At 51.3% G+C, this 18284-nt stretch overlaps 1 protein-coding gene across 2 annotated transcripts in view; it reads left to right on the top strand.

Moving 5' to 3' along the window:
- atos (atos homolog atossa) overlaps positions 1–18284 on the top strand; it is a 107221-nt gene that overhangs the window by 41173 nt on the left and 47764 nt on the right. For both annotated transcript variants that reach the window (XM_055070913.2, XM_050178401.3), the window contains exons 2-3: positions 3649–3863; positions 11293–11380. In XM_055070913.2, the coding sequence (XP_054926888.1) occupies positions 11359–11380 (22 nt within the window). In that variant the 5' untranslated portion in view covers positions 3649–3863; positions 11293–11358. The remainder of the gene's footprint in view (positions 1–3648; positions 3864–11292; positions 11381–18284) is intronic.

Here is an 18284-nt window from a genome sequence, read left to right as displayed (position 1 = left end):
ATATAACCGAATTAGATTATATAGCCGAATTTATACAACCTAAATATACAAACTGTACCGGTGTTCAACTGGAACACACTGTAGGCGCAGAGAGCGTGTTGCACTGCGATCTTGTGGGCACGGAGCTGGTGCTGTATTCCTGGGTTGTAAGCTGCGCGAAGAGGGCCCTGGCTTTGTGGAGAGTGTTTCCTTCCGGAGGTCGCTGCCCTCGGTCTGATCATGCTCTGAGCTTGCGCGCAGCTCCTGTATCGCGTTCACCGGCAATTAGCGCGAGAGGTGTATGCGTTGCAACTTGCACGCCAGATGCACGCGAAAAAAATAAAAAAAAATTGCGTTGCGTCGTGCTGCATGCTAAACGTGCAATGAAGCGAGAAATTTAGTGTGCTCCAGGTGGCGCCACAATACGCCATTAGGCGGTCGTTTAATTTGGCGTTTTCTCAAGAGTCACTGTTGGGAACGCGGGAGCTGGGGGCTATCGACCGTTATATAAGCAGGCGCGAAGAATACTCGGTGAACGTTACGCATGTGAAGGCGCGTGTGCTATGGTGCTGCGAGTTGGGAGACGCGACTACGGGTATATATGCAGCCTTCGCGGGGGAGAAAACCGGGTGAAGTGTATCCTTTCGCAGAAGTATCTCGGAGGCCTTTTTCCCTTCATTCCACGTCGCAATGGACACATACGCTTCTTGTATATCGGGCGTTGCACCTTATTCCCGCGGCTTTTGTTCAGTTACAGCTGTAGAATATTGATTGATGGGTATAAGGCAACTCGCCAAGGTAGCTGCGTTTGTTGTTCTTAGAAGGGCTGTGGAGGGTTGCAGAGTTGGTATATACAGACGTTCCATCTGTGAGCAAATAAACTGTGCGCACAGGTCGATGATGAGCTCTTTTTATATGCTTTGTTTGTATTGGTATTGTCCACCCTGCTTGGACCTTGAGTTCGCAGTGCTGAGTAAATAATCTGTCACAGACCCCGTGCGCATGGTTGCTTTCTTCGCGCGTGACATTACGTCCGCTGACCCGCGATCGCCAGAACCATATAGTAGCAAACTCGTGGATGAAACGTAGCACGGACGTGCTAGCGCAACGCTTCTGTGTGGCTTGCACAAGTCCCCTAATCTACAACTTTTTGTACATTTTTAACGACGTAAAATACGACGCAGAGGCAAGTAGTGCGCTGTTCGGCTGGGCACAGCTTTGATTGACGTCAGCGTTCGGGCGATGCGTCTCCCATCGGATCTTTCCGTCTTCCGATAAGGATTTTTTTCTTTTGAAACGAATGTATTCGTGCGTGTCGTTTCCTTACGCTTCGTACCCAGCTGCCATCTTCGTTGCCGCAGCGAATGTCGCCAAGTGAAAACCTTTTTGCAGAAAGAGGTTTTCTGGTGGGATGGCGGCTGCCGCATCGTGTGACGACACTCCTTTTTGACTCTTGGCGCGTGCCAGCGAGCGCACGTGAGCGCCTGCTTTGCATGCGCATGCAGAGCCAGATAGGTCTCTCCCCTTGCGTGTGTGTGCACGTGTGTTGTTGGGAAGGAGGGGGGGGGGGGGGGAAGTCGCGCCGTCTCCTCGGTGCTCGGTTCGTGTGCCAAGAAAGAAAGAAAGGGGGAGGGACACGAGATAGACTCTCGCGCTCTTTGGTTTTGGGCCGCAGCCGCGTTCGCTATTTGCGTCCCCGGCGGCGAAGGCCAGAGGAGAGGTGTCTCCCCGCTGTATAGCACTTACACCTGGCGCCCGGAGTTCTCTCGCGGCCAAGGACGCTGGCGGACCTTGGGGATCGTCGTCGGCGAGGCAACGAGGCCGCGTTTCCTCTCCGACCCGTACCGACCACCGTCGCTTTCTTCGACGGCCGCCGCCAACCGATGTGTGTGTTAGGGCCAACAATGGCAGCGCGTGTTTCCGATCGTTCGAGTTCGCCCCCTCTCTATCTCTCTCTCTGTATCTTATTGTATTTATCGCCCTGGCACCTCGCTTGCCGCGGAGGCTGAAGCCGTGTTGTTGCTTGCACGCGCGCGGCTCTGGGTGTTGTTTTTCTTTCGCCTCCTCCGTCGGGGACCCGCCGGCGTTTTGCTTTTGCCTTGGCTCGGTTGCGCAAGTCACGCGATGGCGGAGGTCTCTCCTTTAACTCGTGCTGATTTGCTTCGCGTGCTTGACGTCGGTCTGTGAAGCACAGCCTCCTTTCTTTTTTCTTCTTCTTCTTGCGCGCCAAGGTTGAGACATTCGAGCGGCGATTATACAGGTATATGAAAGGCGCGAATAGTCGGGAAATGGCTTTCAAAGTGTTGCTTCTGCTTTTGTTTCTTTCTTTCTCTCCTCACCCTAATGACGCCTTTCCATTGTGACCTGTGTTAGTTATGTTAGTTATGTTATCCTCGCGCGAACACCGTGCTAATACTGTTAATGCGCTGGCTGTATTGGCAAGTAGATGGTTTACGGTCACGACGCTTCCAGTTTGGGGTCTTTAAATTTGATCGTTTAATGTTCCTTACATCCTTAGCGTTAACACTTACTTTCATTAATGTCCTTCGTTGAAGTTAACGTTCTGTGAACGCTTCATACGTGTGCTGAATTCGCTCCCTCTAAAGTGCGTGCGCCTACGGGGGACGTGTGTTATCGGGTCCAAAAGAGCGCCCCTAAATCGAGTCGTGGCGCGATGTGTCCCGGATACCATTGTATACGTAGAGCACGGGACGAGCCACAACCAACGCAACGACAACCAACGCAGATGCATTTATTTTGTACTTACGGCTGCGCTTCTGTGCATGTTGTAAAACGAGCCACAGAGGCTAATAACCAGATCGCTCACCCCTGCCGCGCAAGCACTTAACGCGCAGCGCACGCAGCTCCAACTAGTCGTTAGTTGTGTGCATTGCACTATTTTCCTGCCTGAATGCGACTAACACGCTCGCCCAACTTCTAGCTCTGCGTCACGACTGTGCGCAGGCAGGTTATTAGCGCTAGTGAGATACGGTCTGTGGCAAAATTTGAAAGCGCCTAAATCGCGAAAATGAAGCCGGGCCTTGCAATATCTTGTCCTGGCCAGAAGACGATGAAGACTCCGTAGTCGTATCTTACGGGTTGTGCATCGTCCTCCAGCCCGGGGCATGTTCCATGAGATAAGACTTGTTTGTCTCCAGAGTGCCTTTATGGCATCGCCTATAACCGCACCTTTTACAATCCGTGCCACCAATTCTGTGCAGTTCACCGAAGGCTCGGGCTCGTATCGAGCCTCCGGTGACGGGAGCCGACTGCGTGTTTCAGAGAAGGCGTATAGGACGAGGCGCCTCTCTCACTGTGCTCCACTATACGCTGATCCTTATGCGTGAAACTTCCATTCAGTCGGCCTTGCGCAGAGATCGATTAGCGGCGTACCGTGGAGGAACGCTTCTTCCAATTCTCTTTTCTGGATAGCACGACGCGATTGATCTGTAGGTTTCGCAGCGCTGCATGGGGTTGGTGATGTATAAGATAATGAGTGAGCTCGTTTGGGAGTGTACACGCGTTAAGAACGCTTACCGCATAAACGCAACACCTTGGACAGTAGTCGAGGGACAACCTCGGCTTTTTGCTCCGCTTTTGTTATCTTGCTCGCCCTGATGACTAACTGGTTTCGTCATTCTTTTCTTTTTCCCCCAATCTTATGCGTAGTTCTGGCGACCATGGCCCAAGAAGCGGTGTTCCCGGCTTCCTCGAGTGGCCCATGCACCGGTTGGACCCTTGAGCCGAGCCTAGACCCGTGATTGGCACACACACAGGGTCGAGGCGGAACCTCTCCCCCTCCCTCTCTCCACCTTGCTGCTCGCACCGCGCGTGTGTGTCCCCCTGGTTTGACGGACGGCTGCAGCTTCCGGTAGCAGGCGCAGGTAAGCACGCATCTCTGCCGAGTTCGATACATAAACGCGGAGCAGGACGGCTCATCTTCACGCTTCAGAAAATATTGGTTCATAATGTCTGATCGAAAACCATGTCTGTAGATGACGAAGATAACTTTCACTGACGCATTTTTTCAGCCTTTTTTTATATTGCTATGCATGAACTCGGTTAATCCGCAAGGGAGCTTTACAGCAAGTGCCACGTGGGCCGCTTCACGGTGTACGCTTCGTCCCGTCACGAACGTGAACTTCTGTGCAACCTCCAATGAACATTTTACGATAAACCAACGCGTCATTAGTGCATTAAATAAACGAACGTGTCATTGCTTGTTGATGTGCGGCCGCTATAAAGCAGCATCTGCCTCCCCCCCCTCCCCCCTACCACGCGCGCGCTGCGCTCCGGCTCGCTCCGGCCGCTCCCCTGGCAGGAGCCCTCCGTGTCGGTCCTTTCGGTAAAGTACACGAAAAGAACGAACACGTACTGCAGAAGTCAAAGGGGAAACTGCGTGTACAGGTTTAGATTAGTGCAGCTTCCGTTGTCGGCATCACGTCCGCGCCGACAGGAAAGCGGCGGCAGAGCGATGCCAGGCGGCACGTACTGTAAAGATCGATTTTCATATATATATATATATATATATAATCGATGACTCTCTCTCTCTCGTTGATAGTTCATTTAAGATCGCGCAAAAGCAACGAACGAATGTACGAAACGTTTTTTTTTTTTTTTTGTTTTTTTTTTTTTTTGAAGTTTCGGCCGCTGTCCGGCTTGTACACCCCAACTCGGAAAATAGTCGGTAGGCCACTGCGTGCGCGCGCGCGCGCGCACACACACGCACACACACACACACACGCACACAATAAACGGGGGTTTTGCGTACGAACCCCCATCGAATGCGGCTGCCGCGACCGGCATCGAACCCGCCACCTCGAATTCGGCAGCGCGCTACACCGTAGCCACGGGGCTATATCTCGGCGAGTATACGAAGGACACAGGCAGAGTTAACAAAACAGGCGCGTACTCGCAGCACAGTTTATTTCGGGGGAAAGAATGGTTTCACGTATGTCCACCAGCTGACTGAAATTGAGCTTGTGCATAATTAACGATGCTATATCATTCTGTCATGAATGATATAGCTTGAACGGTGAGCTTATGCAACGATTAATGACCAAGTATCGTACTGCGCATGCTCGTTTTTAGTGCAGCTGGTGTATGTGTGTGCCATCCTTTTTCCCAGAATAAACTTGGGGTAGTTGCGAGTCAGCGTTTGTTCGTTAACTTTGCAGTTCAACAATGAGTCATTATACCAACTCGCCCAAATTTCAGCTGCATTGAGGCTCCCTTTAACCCTCTTAATGCCCAAAACCCAAACAAAGTTGCACACCCAAGAAGATTGGAGCAACTTGTTCGCCCTCAATTATTTCTGGCTATGCAAGAAGTATATTTGCACAAGTGATAGTGCAATGTTAATTGATCTATAACACGATCAGTATAGCCAGTAATCAATCAGAAATGTGTTTCCTTAACCATCCACAACTGCAAACTTGCTCCAGCGTATCAAATATGCTACTTTATAGACTGTGCATTAAGTTTCTAGTGCCTAAACCAGAATTTTGAAGTTAGGAACTGCATAGCGTACATAGTTATGCTGGGCATTACACGGTTGAAGAAAATTAATACGGATATGTCATTTCCTGCTCATTTTTTTTTTTTTTACGTTAATTGAAGTCCCGACCCCTCTCAGCCTTAGGGGATAAAAACGCTGGAAAATCTCGAAGCACCGTAAATAATTTACTCTGTTTCTGCGAACCAGTTTCGGTACCCAGAAGGTGAATGCTTCGTAACGCCACGATACACCCACTCGTTTCGTTCCCACGAGCGCTGCCAGGAAAAAGCGCGCACAGCAGGGTTTTTGTAGCTTCTTTTTAAAAGCGACAACCACCATGCTTATCCCGATATTGCTGCACGACGTCAGCAAATTTCGCTTTGTGTCATGGCGCCACGATTATGTGGGTGACGCCAGGTCCTTCGTTTCAAGGCCACCGTGACATCAAAGTATCTTACGTTTGCCAGCCTAGAATGCGGTGCCAAGTTTCACACATTTACGTGCAAGAAACGTGTGGTATGTATTTCCTTTTTTATAACTTTAAGGAATAAGGCTCGAATATTGACACTGTGGAAATCCATGAACGTCATGCGAGCTATAGTGCGGGAACTTCACGGCGGCGTCGCCACCTGACTTTCGTTCTTGCTCTGGACGACCGTGAGGTCTGTTGGCCGTCGCGGGAAACATCTGCGGCCACTTCGACCAACGAGGTTTTTTCGAAATCTACTTGGCTTTGACAGGAGAAGGGACCGATCTGCCATCTTTGTTCGGAGAGTTGTCGAAGATGCGTGTTCGAATCCATGGCCACCGATCTGTCGGGTTCCGAAGGCAGGGACGTCGAGACCCGGCAACTTCGCATTCGAATTGTCATCTTCTATTACAAACTTCTTGTTTATAAATTAGGTGGGTTGTTTAAATTAAAAAAATTTAAATATGCAACTTGGAATCGGCTAGCGCAAGGCAGGGGTAATTGGAGATATCTGGGCGAGGCCTTCGTCTTTCATTGAACATAAAGGTAGGATTATGATGATGATGATATACAAACCGCACGAGACTTCTTCCTCCTCGCTAGGAGGGCCGAGGTGGCGGTGGAATGGAGCGCCGTCTTCGAAACGCTGGTCGCGATGTGACGCGCCTTCACCCAGGCTTTCTCCTTCTCGACGAAGGCCACTTAACTGCTATTGCCGGAGCGTAATTTACTAGCACGGCTCAACTTCATATTCCTCGTTTGTGTAATTATGAACCGACTAGCGCAGCTCTAGTCGTATGTTAAAAAAAAAAAAAAACTCGTTTGCAGAATGCGGAGGGTCCTAGTTTGCTTTCGGATAGAACCGCACGAGAGCGACGCTATAATACACTTGCAAGTACAAAACGTAACGTAACCCACGGCCCCACTTCTTTCTATTTTTCGAGGATGTTTTCCTTGCCGTTGCTTCCTGCAAGCCTGCACGTTTATATTTGTACCTTCTTGGGCGTATTGTTCGCTTTCCCCGTTTCTGCCCGTCGGCTTCTCGCGTATCGCGAGCGCGGTGCATGGCAGTGCCAGTCGACACGCCAGTCGGCCGCGCATTTACGCGCAGCTGGGCCTCCTCCCCTCTGCAGCAGCAGCAGCTTCGAGCATATGCCGCACTAAACAGCTGTGGCCTGATTTATCCGGTGCTCCACGCCGTGGATCGATCGTGTTTGACGAGAATCGCAGTATATACTGGAAGAGAGAGACCGAGCGATAGGCTTTGGCTTCCCGCGCGAGGCATCAGCACGCGTCACGGGCTGATCGCGCCCAGGAAACGCTGTGTACTATAGAAAACGAGCTGACTGTATGTGTGTCAAGGTGTCGTTGTGTATATAGCAGCGCTCCGTGGTCACGGCGTCAAGTTCAGAACGTATTATTACGGCGCGTAGGGCCCCCACCTCTTTTGCTTTCGTGGAGCGGCGGACCACTAGGTCGCGGGTTCGATGCGCGCGCCCTCTGCGTCAGGACGGAATGCGAGAGCGTTCGTGTGCCGATGTTTCGGAGCACGTTAAGGAAGGAAAGGAACCTCTTAAGCCGGTCGTTGAAACTAAGCTGGAGCTCCGCGCTTTCCTAAATATCCGTCAGATGACAAGCCGTGGCCCTGGGACTTGAAAAACCCGGTCAGTAATCACTGTGGCCCTTAATTTGAATATCGCGTATATCGAAAGTCTAAGGCACATTTGTTTCGCTATAGCGAACAAAAAAAAAAAAAAAACTTCTTCCTTGCCAGCATGCCGGCTTAGGCCAGCGAGATGTGTCCGCTGCGGCAGCAGTAAAATTTAATATAGAAGAGAGAAAAATATTGCAGCAGATCCAACGAGTTGGAATCTATTTGCAGCGAAGCTTTTAATGAGTGCATAGAGAGTCGAAAGAACACACACACGCACACACACACGCGCGCACGCACGCACACACACACGCGCACACACACATACTATACCGAGCCTTTCATTAAGAGGAGTTGCTGACTACTAGCGAGTAGGACGGACGCCCCTTGAACGCATCATGGTTTCAGAGGCAGCATGCGCATACGTACGCAGCGCAGTTTACTTCCTCATTACCGTGCAGCCGCAGACGCGCGAAGGCGAGCTTTGTTTCTTTTTTTTTTTCTGCCCCCCGCACGGCCGGCGCCGCCACTGCCGCGTATTCGCAGAGGCAAGCGCCATCTTGTGGTGCTGCAAGTAACTAAACGGCATGCGTGGCGCGCGTGCTCCGCTCTGATTGGTTGGGCGTACTCGGGAAGGGAGCACCCGAGCCCACGGTCACGAAACATATCGAGGTTCGCAGAGAAATTTAAAAAATTGTGCGATTTGTTGTACCTACATGTACCTTATTCTCAGTTTTTTTTTTTTGTGACAAGTTTACCAAGGCTTGAACGAAACGTAGTGATTGGCAATCTATGGGACGGTTGAGGCGGTGTCGATAAACACGTCTCGTAGAAGAAGCCTGCCGTCACTTTCGAGTTAACATGACAAACTGCAGGCACATTGCATTATACGTGTGCGTTATCTTTTCCGCGCACTCTGCAGCCGAGCAAGAGATGGAGGTTCTCAGTAAAGTCGCCGCCACCGCAAACCTTCTCCTGTTGGACCGGTGTGTACTGTTCCAACGCGGAATGACCTATACGGCCGGAAGCCGTGCAACCGTGTACTTGGAAAAGTGGATTACGCGGTCGCTTCGCATATACGCGGAGAGGATTTCCCAGTGGCGCGGCAGGGCCGGAAACTGCTGCTTTCTTCTCGAACTTCCCCGCCCCGCTTCTGACCGGCTGGCTTCCCGCCGCCAAGCCCGTCGGTGTCTCGCCCGCTTCGCTGCGTGCTTTCGTGTAGTATTGCTCGCTTCAGCGAAACAAAAGAATGGGACGGGCTGCGTTGGGACGTCAAACGTGCGTTGCGTTCGGGGATGTTTTTTTTCGCATCGTGCCTTCGGCGTTCGACTGCACGTTCCTCCATGGCGTCGAGCGTGAGTATAGGCTTTTTATCCGAATTGGTGCGGCTTATAGGGACTCTGTTCGTTGCTTTGGTCATGACTGCGCTGTTATTTGTGTGTGTGTGTGTGTTGGTCCTAATATAGCGACTTTTCCAAGTTCGCCAATTCGAGTAACAACTGCTGCCCGCGGAACTGGAAGTGGATTTGCGTAATTCCTGCGGAGTTTATCATTATGGAGCCCGTTTCCCCTGTGTGTTCATTTCTTCTACGTCATTTTATTTCAACTTTGCATGACTCAACTAGTTAAGTGATTAACTGCTGCGTGAGCTATATATGTGGTCGAAATTGGCGCGTGACGTAAGCGCCCCGCAAGGCGTTAGTACGCGGATGTAGGATGAAACAAACGGCCTCGTTAGGTTAGCAGTATACCCTTAACGTGATACTTTCGAATGGAAAGAAATGTGGAAACGACGCTCCTGCGTGTTTTCAAAGTATATTCTACCTACAGTGGCAATTAAATTGCAGATAGCGCCGCACGAGTTTTAGCGAGTTACGTGCTCCACGTAAGACGCATTGTTCGTGTGAGAGCTAGCATACGCGGCACACTCTTTTGTTGATCGATCGTTTGGCAGTGCAGTGATGACCCGCCATTTGTCAAGGCTGCAACACGCGTTATTTCTTTCTGCGCCGCCCGTGTATGCATATCGCACTTGAGTATCATTTTTGTGCGCGATAACTGTGGCCTCGGCTTAGAGATAGGCCTCTTCGCTGACGTTGACGGCTATATGCACCTATGTAGCTAAAGGTGAATTGCCTCCCAACACTGCTCGATTTTTTTATTATTTTTTTTAAAGGACGTATAACGTTGCGCTGGCCACGCCTACTGTGGATTGCAGGTCACTTGAGCGTACGAAGCCACATTGCACAGTTCCTGCATGTATGGCTGTGGTCACACAGTTCACCTTAACTGCGAGAACCATCAGCCTATAATGTATCAGTGCGACCTTTATACGGTTACCTTACTGCGTTGACTGTTGGGAGGTATGCGGAAACGACAGAGCTGCCACGCAGCGACGTCTTTCAGTGAGCATCTAGATGTCTTTTATTTATTTATGTGCTGGGCTGAATGTCGTGGCAGCGACGCTAACATTTATGAAGCTGTTATCGTTATACATAATTACTTTAAACGGTCAGAAGTCGCCATCTAAGCTATTGTTGCATCTGTACCTGTAACTGTACATCTGTACGCCAGGATAAAGCTTCTCACTCTTTCTGTTTCTCTAATTTCCTAGGCCCAGACAAGTATCGCTGTGTCTTCCAAATCCATGTTTATTTCACTTAAATGTCGGTGCAGTGCAGCCTTTGCGAAATTTCTGCAGGCCACTTAACGTGACGGGTGTTGTGAGACTGGCACGCATTTGTTGCGACGACCCGGAATCTGCAGACGTTAAGGCTGCTGCATGTCGGTGCTATTTCGAAATCGACAGTTTCTCGGGACTATTTCGTCAGACACGAGGCTTGACTGAACCATGATTGGCTGAAGTTCAGATGCACGTTCCTTTTAAGCGGCCGTCATGATAAAAGGCACGCGGGGATTGTGAAGTGCGATATCCATCGGTCACCATATTATAAAGCTGGCTGGATCCAGCTTACACTGGATCTTCTGCGTGCCTTCTGTACTAATAGAGATGGGCTTCCTAGAAAAGCCTTAAAGATCCGCAAGACGAGCTGATTTTTCTCGCCCGAGTGCGCACTATACACATTCAAAACCCGCTACACCGAACTGGTTCGTACGCTAAAATTTTTTCAATATATCAAAGTAATTCGATACATCCGAATCCGGGTAGAATAAGCCTTTATGATGAGTTCGTTATGCACGATGGAACAAAGACACGCGACAGTGCTGAAACAGTTCATGGCTACCTGAATCTTGTCGCAGCATGTGAAAGTTACATCGGCAACCCGACTGGACCTAGCTCTCCCCGCGGGTTATGCGTTGTATCGCACCTCACCTTGTTGCGAGCATTCCGGCAAACTTTCTCATCCGCATGATGTCAAACGGCATTTAAAAAAAAAAAAAAAACGCTGCGGGCGGTTTTATTGCGCAGGTTGTAGGTGCTCGGGAGTTTGATATATATACCCAACGCGTACACACTTCGTTTTAAGAGATTTAGCTTGCATGAATATCGCTAAAGAAGTTGTGTGCATGACCGATATACATTGAGCGTCGTTTGTTCTAGCCAGACTCGTTATGATCAGTTTCGACGGCATTGCATTTGTTTATGAAGCGCACTTTGTCACGACCGTGTTGCTGTCTGTCTTGTTTCTCCAGGAAAGAAAGTCATCTGTGCGTGTCATTTCTTTGTGTGCGCAGGCTGTTCTCCCGCTCCTTCGGTGGCACTGAAGGCGTCTCGCAGCGCCCGCTAGCGCGTTGCCGAGGATGAGACCAACGGCGGAGAGCGGTGAGTGCATGCTGTGGACAGCCGCTGCGATGTCCTGCTTACTTCGCAGCGACGACGGCCGAGTTTCCTGTATTGTGCATGCGCTAGGAGTCCCTTGCGGTCTTCTTTAGTTTTATAACCACTGTCACTTTAGTTTTATAACCACTGTCACACGGGGACTTCTACCGGCGTTCCCACTGAGCTCGACTTGTATTCAACTTGCGCCTGCTACTCATCGCGTGCAGAACGCCGTTGTAAAGAGGCAGCGACTGCTCTGTTTACCCAAAGCGCACTTTCGCAATACGCCGGGGGGGGGGGGGGGGGATGCACCGTGCTGTGATACAGTTTCTTGCGCACGGGTTGTGTTGTGAACATGAAGGGGTGCCTAAAAAATAAAAACGAAATCGAGTACATTTACAGAGCGGTAGCATCGCAAATAAAAAGAAAAACATTAGATAGTGACGTTGGTGTGCGGGTTTGTCGGCTAGGTCATGTAAACGACCGTCTCACGTGTACAGTCACATGAGCGTGCAGCAAGTGGATATCACTTACAGTGGCTCACAGCACGGAAAAGAATAAAGACTTCGTTGTTAACTCGCTGCAGCTTTGTTCGTGGATGCTCGTCAAACACAAGCCAGCGTCAAGCCTTCGCGGATGGAGCGCTCTTGTCGGCACGTCACACGTCGGGCCCATCGTCGAACTCTTTTGAGCACAGAAGTGCGCTTGTGTGTTCTAGCGCGTCGGCTACCCTGTCAACAGCGGATTGTCTATTGAAAGTATTGACTCCATTCGCAGTCGGCTTTCTACAAGAAGGCTTTTCCACCTGGTGAAAGTGAGCGCGAATCCAGGTGTACAAAGCAAAGCCACAAGGCCGTCGCGTCTCTTGTTCTCTCTGGACTCGCACACAAACGGCGAGGGCGTCGTCATTCGCTTCTGGGAAGCGTCTCTCTCGGCTGGTCGCATTCGACGGATATCACAAGAGCGACGGCCTTGCGTCACGCTTGCGACACGCGTGTCTGCCGCTCTCATGTGGCGGTCACGAGGCGCGTGCGTTTTGCGAGGAAAGGGGTAAGGGAACGAAGCAGGGGCACGCAGCCGGGGTTGTGGTCCTCCTCCTCCTCATTCGAGGTAAGGAGTCTTCGTAGCGCGACGTTCGCGAGTCGATTACGTCGCTAGCCCTGTACCGCCGCTTCACGTGCGTCGTTTCGAGGAAGGGGGAAAAAAGGGGGAGCCATGTGACGGAAAAGAATCAATGCCGTGGCGATTGATTTTTCTTCGGCCGTATGTGTCACGCACCTTTGTATGTCATGCGCCTTCCTTCCCCTCTCTCGCGCATGTATTGACCTTCGCGAAAACGGTTCCCGAGACTGCATTGGTTCGAAAAAAGTCACGAGGTCGTGTGGTGCAGAGCAGCGTTGTTCATAGGCGCAAGTTTGCGCAGGGTACATGTGTGCGGTTCAGCGGCCTCGATTCGACCTTGAACCGGCGGCCAGCTGTGAAGAGCCCCCTCACTACAGTTCACTGTACCCTCACTCCCTACCTATGCGTGGCCTTGCGTGCTTCAGTGCCGCCGCTTTTCTTTTGTGTCTGGAGACGAAGGGGGGTGGGGGGGGGGGGGGCGACCGGCCGGTCACTGTTGGATGGGGGAGTGGTGGCGGTTCTGTCGGCGCTGTTGCCGGGGGCTCCCTTTGCCTGCGGTCGAACGGTGTCCACGGCTCGCTCAGCTGTTCTCGACCCTCCGCTCCAAGCCTGCTGGCAGCACCGCCTGCGCCGATGGCAGTGGCTCTGTGCTTTCCCTCGCAGTAATGACGTGCGCGCATGCTTGGGGTTGGCGAGCCCATCACGACGGTCAGCCCCAGTGGATCCATGCTCCCTGCGCTCTCCCTCTTACCCGTACCCTGGCTCGTGTTGTACTGCGTAGCCCAGGCTCTCTCTCTCTCATGCATCATTCTCTCCGATGGAGTGACTGCCGGTGCACGCATCATTTCGCCCGCCCCGCTGCCCTCCCCACCTGGTATAGCGGTTGGTACTGCTGAGTCAGTGGGGATATTCGAGCTTCTCTGGCGACAGCGGGTGTGGGCGTTGGCCTCTTTCCACCGAACGACAACGCTAGCGCAGCGCCCTCTCGAGAGCGGCGCACATTTGGCCTTCCCGGTTGCCGCTGAGAAGGCGCTGGTGACGTGGTCGAAGGACACGCAATACATCTTAGAAGTGCAGTGAGGGCATCGGCACGGAGTGTTTCGGCGATTTCGTTTAGCGTTATATTACGTGTTACTAACCGAGGCTAATTTCCTGAAAGAAAGGGTAACGGAGAGAGTTCACGTTATTCCAGAGCCTCGAGTTTCGGTGTTTTGCCTATTGGTGCGGCGCATGCGACTCTGACCGAAAAGTTGCACCGGTAACCTGCAGCTAGGAACGCTTGATTGCAACCTTCTTGAAACTCTCCGTAAGGAGTACGTTGCGCGTGACCGCGAAAGAGGTCACCAGGGTGCTCCACTCCAAAAGGAAACACCTAGCTCATCGCTATTCAAGTGATGATTACTGCAGAAGTGTCTCTAACTTCATCTCCAGCCACGCCGCTTCAACTTTTAAAGCATGCAGGACTTTCGGGTCTCGATAGTCGTGCTTCGTCCGATTGGGTATTCCCATTCATATTGTCCGCATTCATACATTGCCTGTTGGGTGACGAACCGGACGTTTCACTTTCCGTTCATCAAGCGGCCTTTGCCATCTGAGTTTTCTGAATCGCACTCTTCGTACATTATCTTAAATTTCAGGTTCACGCGTCGATGCATGTATATATATACAAACCGATGGGCCTGGGTAGGAAGATTGTCGCGCGGCGCAAACTTTTAATTGTCCACGGGAGAAAGAAATTCGCGACTCCCGCTTGCGTGCTGCAAACACCTGTCGCAGGCAGTGGGGATGCGCGCATCCCTTTCGCGTTGGAGCCCGTCCAGATAGAGAAGCACGCGTACAACCAGCGAGGTGTGACTGCCGGTGCGGATGCCACGGCCGACAGCGGAAGCCGCACCCGCTTAGATTCTCCCCGACTGAGCACCGAGCTCCCTGTGCTGTGCCGCTCGATACACTTTGTTTTGGAGGAACGAACGGAACCGTGGACACGCAAGAGGGGTTCAGCGAGCGGTATGGAACGGATCGGAAGAATCGCGAATTAACGCTGCGTATAGCTGGCCGGATGCACGGATGCGGCGCTGCTGCCTTCTTGCCCTGCGAGATTGCCGCGCGTGCTTTTATTATAAGAACAGCTCGGTCTGCGCACGCAGATCACTTAATATCACGCTCGGCTCACCTTCGCCGGCTGCTGCTGCTGCTGCTGCTGCTGCTGCTGCTGCTGCTGCTGCTGCTGCTGCTGCTGCTGCTGGCAACGACGGGCGGCCGGATCTACTCCTCCCAGCGAGCTGGCGGATTTGTTGCCACATATCGCTGAAATTAATGAACGCGTCTTTTTAATCACCATCATAATCTTTGCTCCATAGTTGCTATAATCTCATCGTATACTCTGTTGTCTTAGCTATACGTGGTGTCTCTCGCGTCCTCCTGTTATCTATAGTAATCCTCGCCGAAAACGAGGTCCTCGCCAGAAATTCGTTATACGCCACGTTAGGGAAAGAGATTACGGCTGATCCAATGCACTCGCATGCTGAAAGCAACGTTAAGCGATGATTTCTTGAGTCGTTTGAATAAACAATGTTCCGTAGGGAAATTGTCTAGTTTACAGTTTCAACCGCGCCTTGGCTGTCTGGGAGAGCCACCACCTACCAAGATACCGACGCCAAAACTCAAAGAGACAAAGAAGTTAGGCCCATGTGCCACACCCGATCAACCATAATGCTATAACATTTTCAGGATTGCGCAGCTTCCAGTGTTGGTTTGCGTCAGGATCAGCCCATCAACTCGGCACCTTTTATTACATAAATTAGGGAGCTCTGGAAATAGGGGGCCCCAAGGTAAGGGAACGCTATATTAGGCCAGCCGTACAAAGGAATGCAAGAAGCGTACAGAGGAGTTAGGTTTTTGAATATACGTAAGGTCGCTTAGGGACGCTATACGTAAAACTCCCTAATCTCCGGGATCGGCCCAGTTTACTCTTAGCCTCTGGGATCGGATCCTAGAAATCGAACACCGACCAGCCACGCCAAGTCCCTCGTGGGTAGGTAGGTAGGCAGGCAATTGAAGTTGGTGCTTTAGAAAACGTATTGTCGGTTATACGAAAATCCCCAAGTTCCCTAGCTTTCCTGTTTGCGCTGGAGATGTGCCGGGAGACATTCCAAAGCTTCAACGCGCGGCCCCGTCACAAGAGTGAGAGCCGCCCCGTGGCACGACGGCGCTCTCTGAGACTTTCTTTTCCCGGTTCCCACGTTCTCGCGCTGCTAGATCGCCCGTTTCTTGCGTTCTTCATCTTAACTTTTGTTTTCCAGTTTCTGCAGCCGACGTGAGCTAAGGCAGAGCCGCCTCGGGAGCGGGGGCAGCAGCCCAGCTATGCGAGAGTGGGCGCGCGAGGGAGGCGGGAAGCTGCGGGCGGGAGGGGGTGAGGGGAGGGACGACCGTAATAAAGTTCGGTAGCGGTATAGGACCGCGCTCCTTCCCCGAGCTTTGCGCAGTCAGGCGTTGACTCCGAGCAGTGCGGCGAACTTTGCTTAAAGGCTGCGCGAGAGAGAGTATATATAAGGTAATAAAGAAGGCCGGCTCGAGAAAGATGACACGCCGTATAGCGGGAAATATTTCCTTCTTTGTTATTCTTTATTTCTTCCCGCTTTTTGGTTCTCGCGTTACGTATTTCTGACGTTTGGTAAGCCGCAGCTCTGCTGCACCCCCCCCCCCCTCTTGCTCCGTTCTTTGAAATATTTCTTCACTCTCTCTCTCTCTCTTTCTCTGTCTATGGTTATGCAGCGATAGCCACATAACCTGTTCCGTATACGGAGACTGGCCGATGGAGCCTACTTTCAGTAGCTTTTATTTCTGAAGCAGCGCCGGGTGCTACACTGAAGAAGGTATATGGCGTCCTACGTTTACGTGTCCTTTTATCTCTTCCTTCGCACGTGCTTTCCTTTTCAGTCTTTCTGTCTTCCGTTACCCCTCTCCCATTGTAGGGTAGCCAATTGGCTGTTTGTCTTCCGGTTGACCTCCCTGCAGTTCGCATCTCCTATTTCGTATTTCCCCGCCTTTTAGGAGGCCTCTCCGGCAACGTCCAGTCGCTGTAGGCGCGATATCTTTACGGCACGCGGCCATTTGGCGTTTACTGCCCGCGCCGCGCAGCCCATTTGATCGCACTCCTGCGGGGTTCTCCGGTCGAAGAAGCTCCTTAGGCGGTTTTTATTACGCTGACAGAGGGTGCTGAGCTTGTATTTAGGCTTACTAAAGTGGAGGAAACCGAAACGCAAGACTGATGATAAAGGCGACGACTGTAGGTGTGTTATGCTTTCTTTTCCACCACTTTACTTTCAGGAGCTCTGCCATCGAGCTTATGGGCACCTCTCATGCTCCCCCGCCCCGCCTCCTCCTCCTTTCGCCCTGACCCTGTTTCTATTTGTTTTGTTGTTGTTTTTTCACTACGCTACCGGTGCATGTTCTGTTATTATTGTAGTATTAAACGTGAAATGCCTCTCGATCCTCTCGTTAGCTGTTTTAAGGAAAATGCAACAGAACTCGTTCATAAGCCGGAAGAATCCAACGGAAGACATCGAAACTGGACTAACCTCGTCCCAGCGGGCAGTCATCCTAACAGTCTGTGAGACATGCACAACCGAACTTACTGACCACATCTCCGCCTCGACCTTAGATTTTATGTGGGCTACGGAACTCGCCATAGGGCAAACTAATTCACACAAAAAGAAAAAAAAAGAAAGAGAAAGAATTGTCCTGTTCAGGCGGGCACCACTATTATTTCTTTTTCCTGATAACTCGTTGATATTTTTGTCGTCTTCAATAAAGCGACTAGGTGAGCTGACCGGTACATGTTTTCGAAGCAAAGGAGCGCAGAAAGCCGGACACGACAACGAGAGGACGCAAGGCACTGTAGTGACTTGTACCGTTACCGTATAGTAGATTCGCTCGTTCGCCGGCTTGTGGATCGTTGCCCGATTTAAGCGCAGCTCAATTCAGAGGGTCAGTCTTTCCAAGGCTGTCAACCGCCTCAGTTTCTGATACACAGCGCCAAGCCGAAGCTTCAGCTGTGCCGCCTTTATATGTATATACTTTGTTGTATACGGAGAACGCGCGGCTCTCAGCCATGCGTGTGCTGCACAGCTGCGCATCGCGTCTATATGCAGAATGCGCACGTATATGCGCCTTTCCGTGAGAGGCCTCGCCCGCCTGCTATACATTACATCCTCGCGGCTGTTTCTGCCGGTGGCTTGCTTTTGTTCCGTTATGTTCTCCTTTTCCCTCTTCTCACTTCTCATAGTCTCTCTCTCTCTCTCTCTCTCTATATATATATATATATATATATATATATATATATATATATATATATATATAAAGCGCCTTGTTTGTATCGCTAGCTTTATCGTTTTTGGCTTCAAGGGTTTTTTTCCCCCTTCCTCCTGCTGTTTCTGAGTTTTCTATCTGGCCCGTTATTACGTGTGTTCGCTGCTGCTATAAAGGAAACAGAGGGGGAGAGAGCAGGCAGAGGGGAGGGGGCTGAATCTACCGCTGCTGGGCCGCGGTCCTTGTTGTTTCGCTGCTCTCGTGGCGTATATGCGCACTGCGTGACCGCGTATCGCAGCACTTCTTCGGGGCCGAAGTATAAAGCTATACACACGGCACATAAATGGGGCGCGCGGGCCACACCGAAACGTGTCGTTGTTGCCGCGGTGCTACCGTCGACGAAAGAAACTTCGCACAAGTATATATATATATACTGCTGAAAGCGTGGTTGGGCGCGCGCGGGCGTTTCACCACT

This window comes from Dermacentor andersoni, chromosome 5 (genome assembly GCF_023375885.2).
Source record: "Dermacentor andersoni chromosome 5, qqDerAnde1_hic_scaffold, whole genome shotgun sequence".
Taxonomy (NCBI): Eukaryota; Metazoa; Arthropoda; class Arachnida; order Ixodida; family Ixodidae; genus Dermacentor; species Dermacentor andersoni.
This window is presented reverse-complemented; position numbering and strand designations above follow the sequence as displayed.